A 13,913-nucleotide genomic window follows, 5' to 3' on the forward strand; every position below is an offset into this window, starting at 1 on the left:
ATGATCATGAAATCATTGTTGATTGTCGTAAAAACCTATTTGTCCTAATGTCCTTTAGGGAAGGAAATGCCACCCTTATATGGTCTGGCCTACATGTGATTCCAGACCGACAGCAATATGGTTGACTCTGAAATGCCCTTTCAAATGGTTAATTAGTTAAAGGACAGTTAGTGATGGGCAATAAATGCTGGCCCAGCAGCAGTATCCCCTGAACGAAAAGAAAAAAGATCACCCCTTATTCTTGTAAACTCCAACCTGTTCAGCCATTCTTGAGATAAGCCCTTCACCTCCGATATGAGTTAAGTAAACCTTCTCTGCACTTCTTCTAACAACTTCTTTTTTTAAATAAAGAGACAAAACTGCACACATTATTCTAGATGTGGTCTCACCAAGGTCCTGCAAAGCTGCAGCAAATCTTCCCTGCTTTTATATACCATTTCCCATTTAGTAAACACCAACATTCGATTTGCCTTCCTAATCATTTGCATTGTAACTTTTGTGGTTTATGTACCAGCTGCCTTGGTACCGGCCACAAAGGTGCATGGTATACATCTCATGGTGACACACTAGCTGCACGTTCATCGAGAGGAATCCCTTCCAGTTGGTGTAGAGCAGCCTGTCATGGACCGGTGCTCGTAGGGGGACATGCATTGCCTCGATCACCCCCTGGACGTAGGGCATCTTGGTGATGGCAGCGAACCCCGCTGCCTTGGCATCCTGATGGTCTCGATGCTTATTTGAGTTGATGTATTGTGCCGACAAGTCATCTGGAGCCTCCATGAAGACGCAGATGTACTTGTGCACTGAGGCCTGTTAGATCTCTGACAGGTCCCCACTCCACGCCTGGAAGGACCCCGTGGTGTAAAAGTTCAGGGTGACCGTCACCTTCATGGCCACTGGAATCGGGTGTCCTCCCCCATACTCTCTTCCCGGTACCAAGTGCGCGATCATCTGGTAGATATGTTGCACTATCCCCCTGCTCAGCCGCAGATTTCTGCAATCGCATTTCCTTTTAAATAGTGTACGGTTTCCCTCTTTTCCTGCCAAAGTGGACATTTTCACAGTTTCCCTTATTCCATGTGGCAAATTTTGTCCACTTAATTGATCTCTCTACATTCCTTTGTCGACTCTATATCTCTTTACAACTTAATTTCTCATCTATCTTGGTGTAATTGGCAGACTTTGAACTGGAGTTTACCCACGACCGCTACCATCTAGAAGGACAGGGGGAGTAGATACTTGGGAGCACCGGCAACCGCAAGCTCTCCTCCCAAGTCACTCACCATCCTGACTTGGAAATATAACACCCTTCCTTTGCTGTCAAAATCCTGGAACTCTTGCTTCCCTCACACACTACATGGACCACTGTGGGTCACCATCATCACCTTGAGGGCAATTCAGGGTGAGCAGTAAACGTTGGTTTAGCCAGTGATACCCACATCCCATAAATACATTTTTGTAAAGTGCAGAGCATAATTTAATAGAATTCAAAAAGATTAGATGTCTTAATACCATCTACTGGAGAGCACTATATATTTCCCTTCAGTCTAAAAATCAACTGGTCATCATTACTCCTGGATTTTAATGTTGCTAATAAACCTGGGTGTTCATAATCATGAGGGTGCGAGGAAAAGTAGTTATGGAGAAACTTTTTGTGCTTGCAGAAGCTTCGAAAATCAGAGGATAGAAATTTAAGATGATTGGCAGAAGAAACAATATAATACTTTTTTAAGCAACGAGTGGTTAGTATCTGAAATGTCCTGCCCAACAGTGTATTGGATGCAAAATTAGCTGTCGCTTTCAATCGCAAATTTTATCAGCACTCGGAAAAAACATTTTGAACTACAGAGAAAGGGCACAGATACAAATTGAATGAGTTCCTTCATTGTAACTATTCTTTGATTCTCTTCCACAAGGAGCCTTATCAAATGCCTTACTTAAGGCTTGGTCTTGAATGTTGGGTATAGTACACTCATTTCTATTCCAAATGTAACCAGGTACATGTAACCCCACTATCACAAAATCTCAGTTGTAAAGACCCATCTTAGAAAGTGTATCCAATATCCATGGTTGATACATGTCATCTTGCTTCTTATAGTCACTCACTCTACCACCTCATACTACCCATCTTCTCCAGCATGTTCATAAAAATCAGTGTTGCAAGGTTTTCGTCATGAATGGGGACAGTGTTTCTATTTGGAAGAAGTAACATGTGATTTCTTTATTTCTTGTAGGAACCAATGAAGTGATGCGAATGCTTATCTCAAAGAACCTGCTCAATGACTAATTTTGCTGTCCATTAGTATAGCTCTGCACAAGAGGAACAAGTCTTTTTATTGAGTGTATCATGGCCAGACTGCACCTACACTCCATAGTAAGGTATCTGACCAGTAAAATACAATAGTTTTCTTCTGTTTAATTATTTATTGGACCTGTAACTGGAACAATTCTTATATAGTTTCAAACTCGCGTGTAGCCACATGGCAGAAACACCACAAACACACAGATCCTTAATGTTTCACTGTTACTGTTGCTACACTGAGTGGCAAGGCTGACTACCAACTCGTGGCTTTCCCCCAGAGTCTCAGCTGGATACTGAATCCTGGAATCCTGTGAAATACTAGCCATTTTTGGAAAGTTTTGAAGTTGTCAACTGTAGCCATAAATATGATTAAACTATTGTATAACCATCCTGATACATCAGCCTATTTTGTTTCAGAATTAGTTAAGCTACCTGCAAATGTGGTGTGTGGACAGAAGCATTTTTTTTCTTTACATTCCTGGTTGTTATAACCAGCTTGCATGTCATGAGATGAAAACAGGTCAGGAAGTTCCAGTCTCATCAGGGATATAAAAATTACCCATCTGTGTTTTTAAACATAAGCCTAATAAAATGGATTTGCACATTAAAGGGACTCAAATGACCCAGCTGACCCGTGTTAACTAGATATTGTGGTTTAAACCATGAAAAGCAAGATGTCTTTGTGATTTTTTAGATGTTCATTCTTTGTCCCTTCCTCAGGCAGTTAAGCAAGTTTGATGGGCTTTAAATCTTGAGTTCAGCCAGGAATGGGAGCAATGTTATGTTACCTTCTCAGAGCAAGCAGAGGTGAATAGGCAAAGAGAGTAAAAGCAATGCCAGCACAAAATGAACAAAGTGACTGCGGTCTGTTCAAGCCAGTAAGGTACAGCAAAAACAAATTGAAATCTATGGTAAATTTAGAAAAGAACCATAGAATCAACAGTGCAGAAGGAGCCATTCAGCCCATCGGTTCTGCACCGGCCCTTGGAAAGAGCACCCCACTTAAGCCCTATCCCCGTAACTCAGTAACCCCACTCAACCTTTTTAGACACTAAGGGCAATTTATCATGGCCAATCCACCTAACCTGCACAACTTTGGACTGTGGGAGGAAACCGGAGCACCCGGAAGAAACCGAAACAGACACACGGACTGATGTGTTGGGTAAGCTGAGTCTGCGAGGACTGCGTTTACTGCAGCAGTGAGAGAGACAGGCTTCCAACACTTGAAGAAATGCAACTCGATTTTATTGAGCTCTTAACTATTATACATACTTTAAACTGTGGGTTGACACTGCTGAGTTGACTGGAGACCTGAGGCTAACCTGACCAGACTATCTTACTACCACATGGTGTATGTTCTAGTTGTTGCTCACGGGCTCTGACTGTCTCAGAGGCAGGATCCCAAGAGAGCGGGAAAACTAGTGCCCTCTGATTTTATAGTGGTCGTGTCCTGTCTGGTGATTGTCTGCTGTGTTCTGTGTGTTCATTGGTCATCCTGTGTGTCAATCACTGCCTGTCTGTGCACCATCACCTGTGTGTATATTATGACAGGGAGAACGTGCAGACTCCGCACAGACAGTGACGCAGCGGGGAATTGAACCTGGGACCCTGGAGCTGTGAATCAACAGAGGCCAAATTTGCAGAATGGATTGCAATATTTAACTTGAACCCATTAAGCAGTATGTGAGAGTTGAACTGCCATACAGCTGTGTTAATTAACTCATGTGCAAGTCAAGATGAGAAGAAAATGAACTGTAAAGGAGAAAGGCAATGGCACAGATGGCAACTCAGAAAACAGCAACACAAGGTGGCAAGAAACAACTGCAAATATTGAATGCTGTTAAACTAGAAATATTGAAATTCGCCATCTTGCTCTCATGCTCACACTTTTGTCCTTAGCTTGTTACAATGTTCCACTGATGTCCAATGCAAACAGGAGGAACTGCACCTCATCTTCCAATTAGGCACTTTGCAGCCTTCTGGACATAATATTGAGTTCAACAACTACAGACTATGAATTCTCTCCATTTTCCACCCTCTCTCTGCATCGTCTGTACCTTGGTCTCATAATTTGTTTTACCATGGTGACACCAAGAGGGAAAGAGACTATGGAGAGTAATGAATCACAGCGGGGCCACCTGATGTTGAATGCAAAACAGTTGTGGAAGTTATGAAGAATAAGTAAAGTGATTGTTGCACCTAACATTCTCGAGACACTGTTATCTTTGTGGTTCTTTAACACCAATTGAAACACCTGACCAAGGGATGGAACTAGGACTTGGTTAATGGAGCAGCTGTTTCTCTGAAATCACATCTCTACAGCAGGTACGAGCTGCTGCTACATTGAAAAGCTCAGAGGATGGTAATGCCACTCAAGACACTGTCGCTTTCCAGTGCACCATCCACCACCCAGATACACAGCACTGCACAGCTGCTGCATCTAGCCTGTCTAGTCCTATTAAAATTCTATAGGTTTCTATGAGATTTCCCCTTATTATTCTGTACTCCGGCAAATCCAGAGGTGAAACAAACCCTAACCAATTCAATTCTCCTATGTCAGTCCTGCCATCACGTGAAGAATGGACCTGAAGTACACATGTCACCGAAATGTAATGTGCTGGAGCAAGAAAGGCAGCAACCTGCTCAACATCAATTCCAGGCTCAGGGGTCTTCGTAGAAGTGAACGTAAGCGAGTGTAAATGCATGGACTGGTACTTGGGATTCCACTGAATAATAATTTGTGAACTGCAGGAGCCTTAACAGCTGAGGGTTTTGACATTCAATGTATAGCAACTGTATTTATTTATATGTAGTTGTCAAGAGTGATCAGATATGGAGTCGAATAGATGGATGGTATATAAAAGTAAGGGCACATAAGTACCTGTGTTGACAGAAGGCCTTGGCATTTAGTGCTGCCGGGTATAGAGAAATGCTACTGGAAAGGTCAGGAAGGTCACATCAGAGAAAACATTTTGGTTTGGTAGCCCCTTGACCGTGTCCAGATGTGAAACGTCTGCTGATCAGAATAGTGTGTCAGCCTGCCATTCCTATCGCTGTCCAGTGAGCTGGGCACCCCAGGGGCCAAATTCATTGACTGGCATCTATTGAAATGCCCTAAGGCTCTCCTTCTGAGGATGTGGCTCACTCAGGGTCTTCCTAGGACTCCAACACTACTCCCCTCTGGAGCATTGTGTTGTGTAATGTAGAACATAGAAAAGGACAGCACAGAACAGGCCCCTCAGCCCTCGATGTTGTGCCGAGCTTTGTCCGAAACCAAGATCAAGCTATCCCACTCCCTGTCCTTCTGGTGTGCTCCATGTGCCTATCCAATAACCGCTTGAAAGTTCCTAAAGTGTCCGACTCCACTATTACAGTAGGCAGTCCATTCCACACCCTAACCACTCTCTGAGCAAAGAACCTACCTCGGACATCCCTCCTATCCCACCCCGAACCTCATAGTTGTGCCCCCTTGTAACAGCTACATCCACCCGAGGAAATAGTCTCTGAACGTCCACTCTATCTATCCCCCTCATCATCTTATAAACCTCTATAAACGGAAAGACACTGCTTGATTAGGGATAGTCAGCACGGATTTGTGAGGGGATCGTCTTGTCTTACAAGTCTTATTGACTTCTTTGAGGAGGTGACCAAGCATGTGGATGACGGTAAAGCAGTGGATGTAGTGTACATGGATTTTAGTAAGGCATTTGATAAGGTTCCCCACGGTAGGCTTATGCAGAAAGTAAGGAGGCATGGGATAGTGGGAAATTTGGCCAGTTGGATAACAAACTGGCTAATTGAAAGAAGTCAGAGAGTGGTGGTGGATGGCAAATATTCAGCCTGGAGCCCAGTTACCAGTGATGTACCGCAGGGATCAGTTCTGGGTCCTCTGCTGTTTGTGATTTTCATTAATGACTTGGATGTGGGAGTTGAAGGGTGGGTCAGTAAATTTGCAGATGATACGAAGATTGGTGGAGTTGTGGATAGTGAGGAGGGCTGTTGTCGGCTGCAAAGAGACATAGATAGGATGCAGAGCTGGCTGAGAAGTGGCAGATGGAGTTTAACCCTGACACGTGTGAGGTTGTCCATTTTGGAAGGACAAATATGAATGCAGAATGCAGGGTTAACAGTAGGGTTCTTGGCAATGTAGAGGAGCAGAGAGATCTTGGGGTCTATTTTCATAGATCTTTGAAAGTTGCCACTCAAGTGGACAGAGCTGTGAAGAAGGCCTATGGTGTGCTAGCGTTCATTAGCAAAGGGATTGAATTTAAGAGCCGTGAGGTGATGGTGCAGCTGTACAAAACCTTGGTCAGGCCACATTTGGAGTACTGTGTGACGTTCTGGTCACTTCATTTTAGGAAGGATGTGGAAGCTTTGGAAAAGGTGCAAAGGAGATTTACCAGGATGTTGCCTGGAATGGAGAGTAGGTCTTACGAGGAAAGGTTGAGGGTGCTAGGCCTTTTCTCATTAGAACAGAGAAGGATGAGGGGACACTTGATAGAGGTTTATAAGATGATCAGGGGAATAGATAGAGTAGACAGTCAGAGACTTTTTCCCCGGGTGGAACAAACCATTACAAGGGGGCATAAATTTAAGGTGAATGGTGGAAGATATAGGGGGGATGTCAGAGGTATGTTCTTTACCCAGAGAGTAGTGGGGGCATGGAATGCACTGCCTGGGAAAGTAGTTGAGTCGGAAACGTTAGGGACCTTCAAGCGGCTATTGGATAGGTACATGGATTATGGTAGAATAATGGAGTGTTTGTTCTTAAGGGCAGCACGGTAGCATTGAGGATAGTACAATTGCTTCACAGCTCCAGGGTCTCAGGTTCGATTTCGGCTTGGGTCACAGTCTGTGTGGAGTCTGCACATCCTTCCCATGTGTGCGTGGGTTGCTCCGGTTTCCTCCCACAGTTCAAAGATGTCCAGGTTGGGTGGATTGGCCATGATAAATTGCCCTTCGTGTCCAAAATTCTATGATTAACCTCGGACAAAAGTTTGGCACAACATCGTGGGCCGAAGGGCGTGTTCTGTGCGGTATTTCTCTATGTTCTCTGTTCTATTAAGTCGCCTCTCATCCTCCTGCGCTCCAATCCAATGAGAAAAGCCCGAGCTTCCTCAACCTTTCCTCATAAGACCTACCCTCCAAACCAGACAGCATCCTGGTAAATCTCCTTTGCACCCTTTCCAATGCATCCTCATCCTTCCTATAATGAGGTGACCAGAACTGCACACAATACTCCAAATATGGTCTCACTAGGGTCCTGTACAGTTGCGGCATAACCCCACGGCTCTTAAACGCGATCCCCCTGTTGATAAACACATTCTTCACGGCTCTATACACTTGAGTGGTAACCTTCAGAGATCTGTGGACATGAACCCCAAAATCTCTGTTCCTCCACATTCCTCAGAACCCTGCCGTTGACCCTGTAATCCACATTCAAATATGTCCAAACCAAAATGAATCACCTCGCACTTATCAGGGTTAAACTCCTTCTGCCATTTTTCGGCCCAGCTCTGCATCCTATCAATGTCTCTTTGCAGGCTACAAATGTACAGCAGATTATCATGAAATAGGAATAACCTTGACGATGTGTGTTGGCAGGCTTCCCTCCGATCCATTGAAACATCTAAACTTCTTCAAATGGCCTGCTCGATGGTGGTCCCTGTAGTCCTATGCCAGCATTTGTATGTATCCGCTGCTTGTGTGTTGGGATTGCGTACTGACTTCAATGAAACCCTCCTGACCCTCCGAACCAATCAGTTCAAGTGCCCTGAACAACAGAGACAATTGAGACTGTTCAAGAATATAGGTATTATGGCAGTTTCCTGGAAAAATTGCACACACCGTCATGATCCAATGTGGGTTGGTCACAGACAACTTGGAACAGTGAGGGAGTGGAACTTCTTATTCACAAAGCTGCCATGAGGAAGTCTTGGCACCATAAGTAAAGTCAATAGCCCCTGCACTTGGGTAAATCTCTGGGACGAACCTCAGGCAGAAATGTTCAGTGTCAATGTCACTTTTATGGCTACAGACATTGGCATCAACTTCTACTCTATCACACCACGCAGCTCTTCCACCACCTACCAGGAGAGATCCAGTCTTCACAGCCATTGCTATCTTGACATCTCCAGGAAGCTGGGCCTCTGCTGGTAGACCTTTTGAGCTTGGGGGCACGGCCACTACCTGTGCGGCTACCTTCTTGTCCGTCTACACGTTCCTCACCCATATCCAATAGCTTTCTCAACTCTTAGAGCTCCCATGGTTAGAATCAATAGAATCCCTACGGTGCAGAAGAAGGCCATTCAATCCATCACGTCAGCACTGACCCTCTGGAAGAGCACTCTACCGAGGCTCACTCCCCCTCACTCCTGCAACCCCGCAAATTGATCATGGCTAATCCAGCTATGCACATCTTTGGACTGTAGGAGGAAACCTGGGCTCCTGGAGAAAACCCACGTACACGGGGCGAATGTGCAAACTCCATACAATCGGCCACGGCTAGAATCAAATCTGGGTACCTGGCATTGTGACGCAGAAGTGCTAATCACTATCTCACCGTTCTGCCCATTGTTGTTCTTCAGTTGTTGCACAGTTGCTTCATGCGGCTGCAGCCTCATTATCATACCACTGTCCTGCTTGCTTTGAGATTTAAAGCCTGAAAGCATTGACCCCAATAGCCAGACGAAGGCTCTGCTGATGGGCCTCTCAGGAACCTTTTCCTGCTGTGGAACTGGGAAACACCTTTCCACTAACCAAAGAGAAAATGCTGGCAAATCTCAGCAGGTCTGGCAAATCTGTAGGGAGAGAAAACAGCTAACGTTTCGAGTCCAGATGACCCTTTGTCAAAGCTATAAGACAGAGAAAGTGGGAAATATTTATACTGTGGAGTGAGAATGAAAGATGAGTCACCTTTCCACTAACTGCTTTTCACTTTGGGCCCACCCTCGACAGTGCCTCGAAATTTGATGTTGCTTCTTCAAGGCAGAGAGCTTCACAGTCAGGTTGTGAATTCCTCCACAATTTACCACTGCTGAGATCTTGCCTTCTTTGAGTAGGTGAGACTCTGAACCTTTGAATATTCCATGGGCCATTGGTAAAATTGTAAAAAGATAGGATGACGCTTAACAGTTTCCAAGATGGCGCTGGAGCGAGGCGACTCTCTGCGAGCTCTCCCCATCAGATCCACTTTTTACTTAATTTATACTCGTTTGCCCTGTTACATATTTTCTTTTATTCCCTTTTCTTCCTATGTACTTAATGATCTGTTGAGCTGCTCGCAGAAAAATACTTTTCACTGTACCTCGGTACACGTGACAATAAACAAATCCAATCCAATCCAATCCAACAGTTGTTTCACCTAAATACCTACCCACTGTCAACCGCTGATCCAAAATATTCACATTCCTCCCAGTGCCATCATCTCATGGTGTAGGTAATATACATGTCCCAATACATGCTATAGGGCAAATCCACGCACGGCCCTATTGCACAGGAACTATACACAATGGACCTCAATAACAGATACTACATATTCAACCTCTTAAGGTAGGAAGTAGATACATATCATCCCATATGAGAACAGAATAAAACCTTTTTTCATAAGAGCAGATAATATTTCCAATAATAATCTTTTGAGCACATATTCTGTGAATGGGCTTTAATAATTTTATTACAAATACATTTCTGAGGCCTAATATGGTAAATTGCAGGGTCCAGTCGATGCAGTTGTTGTGGTCTCAGCAACTTGAGGAGCTCTGGGGGTTTGCACAGGTCCAATCTGTAGCTTCCCTTGTTTGAAACCGACCTGGATTATAATCAGAAAGATAGTTTCTGGATACACGTTTTACAAATAAAATACATTTTAAAGATTTTCCTGTTTGTTTCATTTTCTTTTGCTGTGGATTTGAATCCCTTTCCAGAACCTTTGTTGATATTGCAGTGCAGCTGTGAGAGAAAGCTGCATTGCTGCAGGAGCTGAACTTTGAGACGTTATGAGTGTGGCCTGGTCTGCCCCCTCAGATGGATTATAGATCTTGGGGTGTTATTGGAGGATGAACAGTAAATGATCTTATCACTTGGGAAAATTCATCTCTCAATCAGTGCTGCCAAAAACATGTTAACTGGATGTTTGCCTCATCTATTTTGAGGATCATGTGTTTTGGAGATTAACTGAAGTGTTGGCCTGTGAAGTAACTGACTGCTGTTCTAAAGTAAATTATCAGTTGTAAAATATTTTGAAGTTTCCACAGGACTTGATCAGATGCTACATAAATGCAGAATCCAAGCTTTGTCATCATGTTGCGCATCCTAAAACCAGATACACGTTTATTAGAGCTAATGAAATGGCTACAGCAAAATCTTTTTCAATCTAAGAGTTATTGTTGGTCTGAGCAGTACATTTTCCCAATCTTTTGTTTTTCATTTCAGGTTTCCAGGTTTGATCTTTTTCTGTCCACCTAAGAATTGAGGAGGTTAGATCAGCTGTCAAGAGTGCAGTTAGATCCAGCAGATCTAAACAGCGCGCAAACAGGGCTTTTGGGAATAGAGTGGCAGATCTCAGACAGGGCAGAAGTCTAAAATCAAAATGCGGTCATCATCAGAAGAGGGTGAGGAGTGGGTAAGTTGAAGATACATGTTTAGCTTATTGGTTAGGGTTTGATGATTAGTGTAATTAGTTAATCTGTTGTTCAGTGCTTTTAGTGGTTAGTGTTTTATTTCAGTGGTTAAATTACCATAAAGCTAATAAGTTTTTAAGCGACTCTTGGTCAGGCACATGGACAGCAGTAAATTGAAGGGGTGTAGGTTAGGTTGATCTCAGATTCGGATAAATGGCCGGCACAACATTGTGGGCCGAAGGGCCTGTACTGTTCTATGTTTTATGTAACATTTTGAGGAGATTGTCCGAAGCAAACATTTCTTCAGTAGCTCTCTTCATTTTGAATCTGTCTGGCTCAGATGTGCAAGTTGGAGGTGGTGTGACATAATGAGATTCTGGACAGTTTGCTCCAGGCCTCAGTCAAACCCAATGCAAGATCAGGATGGGGCTGATGTGACCGAAAGCGTGCAAAGTAAGGGGAACCCAGGTGAGATAAGGAATGAGGATCCCAAAATATTGATACTATCCAATAGGCACAATGTGAAAGCAAGGATAAAGACTGTTGGGAAAAATGACCAGAATGTTGCAGGAAGCTGTCCATTAGCTTAAATCTTTTCATGAAACATTCATTCTCTCTAGCACCACTGCATCCATGCAGCAGTGTGTACAATTACAAGGTACACTGCAGAAACCTGGGAAGGCTACTTTGACATATGGGGTGGGATTCTTTGGTCCGCCAGCTGCGTTTTCCTGGGTGGCGCACCCTCGCCAGCAACTGGATTCTTCGTCGTCTCCACCTTGCAATGGGATTTCCCATTGTGGCCATCCCATGCCACTGGGAAACCCATGGGTTTGGGTGCGCTGCCAGGGTAAGGGAGAATCCTGCCGGTGGAGAATCCCGCTGATTACCTCTACCACCCAAGAGGATAAAGGCAGCAGATAGGTGAGAAATACCAGCTGCAAGTTTCCTGTCATTGTGACTTTGAACTTTACTGCCGTTCCTTCATTGCGGCTGGATCAAATTCATACTTTGGGAGTAATGTAGGAACATAGATTCATTACCACCTAAGGACATTTTGGGTCAGTTGATATTTGCTATGCATTTAGGATTCAGTGTCAAATTGCAAATTTTATTCTATTGTTGCTGCTGGTCACTTACCCTGCTGTCCTTCTCGTTGAGGACCCAAATATCCCCGATGATGCAGCCCAGTCGCCCCATTTTCTCGTACAGTGATACAGCTGCCACCTTCAGCTGTGTAGTTTTCCAATCCGACAAGCAGTGTCATCATATCCACGAGGGTGTAGCCTGTCCCCCCTGCACTCACATCCTTTACAATGCACAGGACTGCCAGCCGATTGAATGACTCCAGCTGATTGATGTTTGCACGAAGGAAATGGAGAATGATGTTTAGGTCATTCAGGGCACAGCCCAGCATCTTCTTACTAACCAGGTCAAATGCAGGAAGTATCTCATATACAGCCAGAAATTGTTTATCCCAGTAACAAAGCTGCAGCAGAGTGTAAATAATCATGGGGACTAAGAGCAGGTAGACAGCACCATTAACCACACTAATCATCTTGAATATAGTTACTGAGGTCAGCTTGCATTGAATCACAGCTGGGATATTAGGGTCATTAGCCAGCAGTCCAGATTTAATCGAACAACTGAATTCATCATGGAAAAATGCTGGGAAATGGCAATAGACGAGATAGAGGCAGGCGCCAGCAATGAACACCAGGAGAAGCAGCTGCCTCATGTAGTACATGCAGACAAAATAATGGGAGCGGCTTTTGCAGGCCAGATAACGCTGTAGGAGCGGGAATTCAAAGAACTTCTCCTTTCGAGCCCTTTCGACACAAAAAAACACAAAGCAAGTGACTTCATACAAAGCAACCAATACTTTCCCAGTTGTGCTACAGGACAGAAAGACTTGCATTAATGGAGAGTTGATTGTAACAAAGACATAACAATGCTCATGTTATTGCAGCACGGTAGCACAGTGGTTAACAAAGTTGCTTCACAGCCCCAGGGTCCTCGGTTCGATTCCGGCTTGGGTCACTGTGAGGAGTCTGCACGTTCTCCCCGTATCTGCGTGGGTTTGCTCCGGTTTGCTCCCACAATCCAATGCTGTGCAGGTTAGGTGGATTGACCATGCTAAATTGCCCTCGATGTCCAAAAAGATTGGGGGGGGGTTATGGGTATCGGGTGTTGTGTTATGTTACTTCATATAACATAAACTGCTACTGGGTGTCGGCTTTACGAAAGTATGCTCCAGACTATGAAATGAATTCAATGTGTTTATTGAACTATTAACACAATTCTTAAATGAGTTCGACACTCTGCTAATCTAGCTCTAGTAACTCAGTCTAACTATACCAGCTTGCTCTAAGCCATGTGCTAGGGTGTGATGCTGCTGCTGATCAACCCTGTCTTACTCTCTAGGTGTCTGTCTGTGGAAGAGGCAGAGCCTGTGTGCCCTGTCTTTTTATAGGGGTCGTGCAGTGCCCCCTTATGGTAATGCCACCTCTGGATGTCCTGATTACTCATTGGTTGTGTCCTGTTCTAATGACCCATTGGTTGTATGTCTGCATGTCATGACATCTCTGGTGTTCCCGCTAGTGGTTACTTAGTTGTAGTGTATTTACATTAACCCCTTGTGTATATACAGTGATGCATATCACTACAACATGGGCCCGCATGATGTGTTTTCACGTTGACTATTTTATGGCCCAGTTCTCTCAGATGAAATTAAGAAGATTATTTGGAGATTGTAACAATGATGTTTGAAGCTGAAAAGCCTTGATACGTCAATGGAAAAAAAGCAAAGGGCTGCAGCCCGGGTCATTGCATCATCCTTGGATGTGCTGCTTGGCTGCAATAAGGGGTCAGGGTGGTCCTATTTCCCATCAGTGGGGAAAAAATAAACTATTACCAGCAACAACAAAAAAACACATATGACTGGATATGGCACTGGAGGTAAGTAGCCAGAGTATCATCAGCATGAAGGG

At 44.2% G+C, this 13,913-nt stretch overlaps 2 protein-coding genes across 2 annotated transcripts in view; one reads left to right on the forward strand and one right to left on the reverse strand.

Annotated features, from left to right (window-relative positions):
• acad8 (acyl-CoA dehydrogenase family, member 8) overlaps positions 1-2,696 on the forward strand; it is a 121,672-nt gene extending 118,976 nt beyond the window's left edge. Inside the window, exon 11 of the mRNA XM_038779033.1 lies at positions 2,235-2,696. Coding sequence (XP_038634961.1) covers positions 2,235-2,287 — 53 coding nt within the window. The 3' untranslated portion in view covers positions 2,288-2,696. The remainder of the gene's footprint in view (positions 1-2,234) is intronic.
• Positions 2,697-9,966: 7,270 nt separating this feature from the next.
• panx3 (pannexin 3) overlaps positions 9,967-13,913 on the reverse strand; it is a 62,326-nt gene continuing 58,379 nt past the window's right edge. Inside the window, exons 4-5 of the mRNA XM_038779105.1 lie at positions 12,064-12,752; positions 9,967-10,112 (exon numbers count right to left, since the gene is read on the reverse strand). Of these exons, the coding sequence (XP_038635033.1) occupies positions 10,045-10,112; positions 12,064-12,752 (757 nt within the window). The 3' untranslated portion in view covers positions 9,967-10,044. The remainder of the gene's footprint in view (positions 10,113-12,063; positions 12,753-13,913) is intronic.

Source organism: Scyliorhinus canicula, chromosome 19, assembly GCF_902713615.1.
Source record: "Scyliorhinus canicula chromosome 19, sScyCan1.1, whole genome shotgun sequence".
Taxonomy (NCBI): Eukaryota; Metazoa; Chordata; class Chondrichthyes; order Carcharhiniformes; family Scyliorhinidae; genus Scyliorhinus; species Scyliorhinus canicula.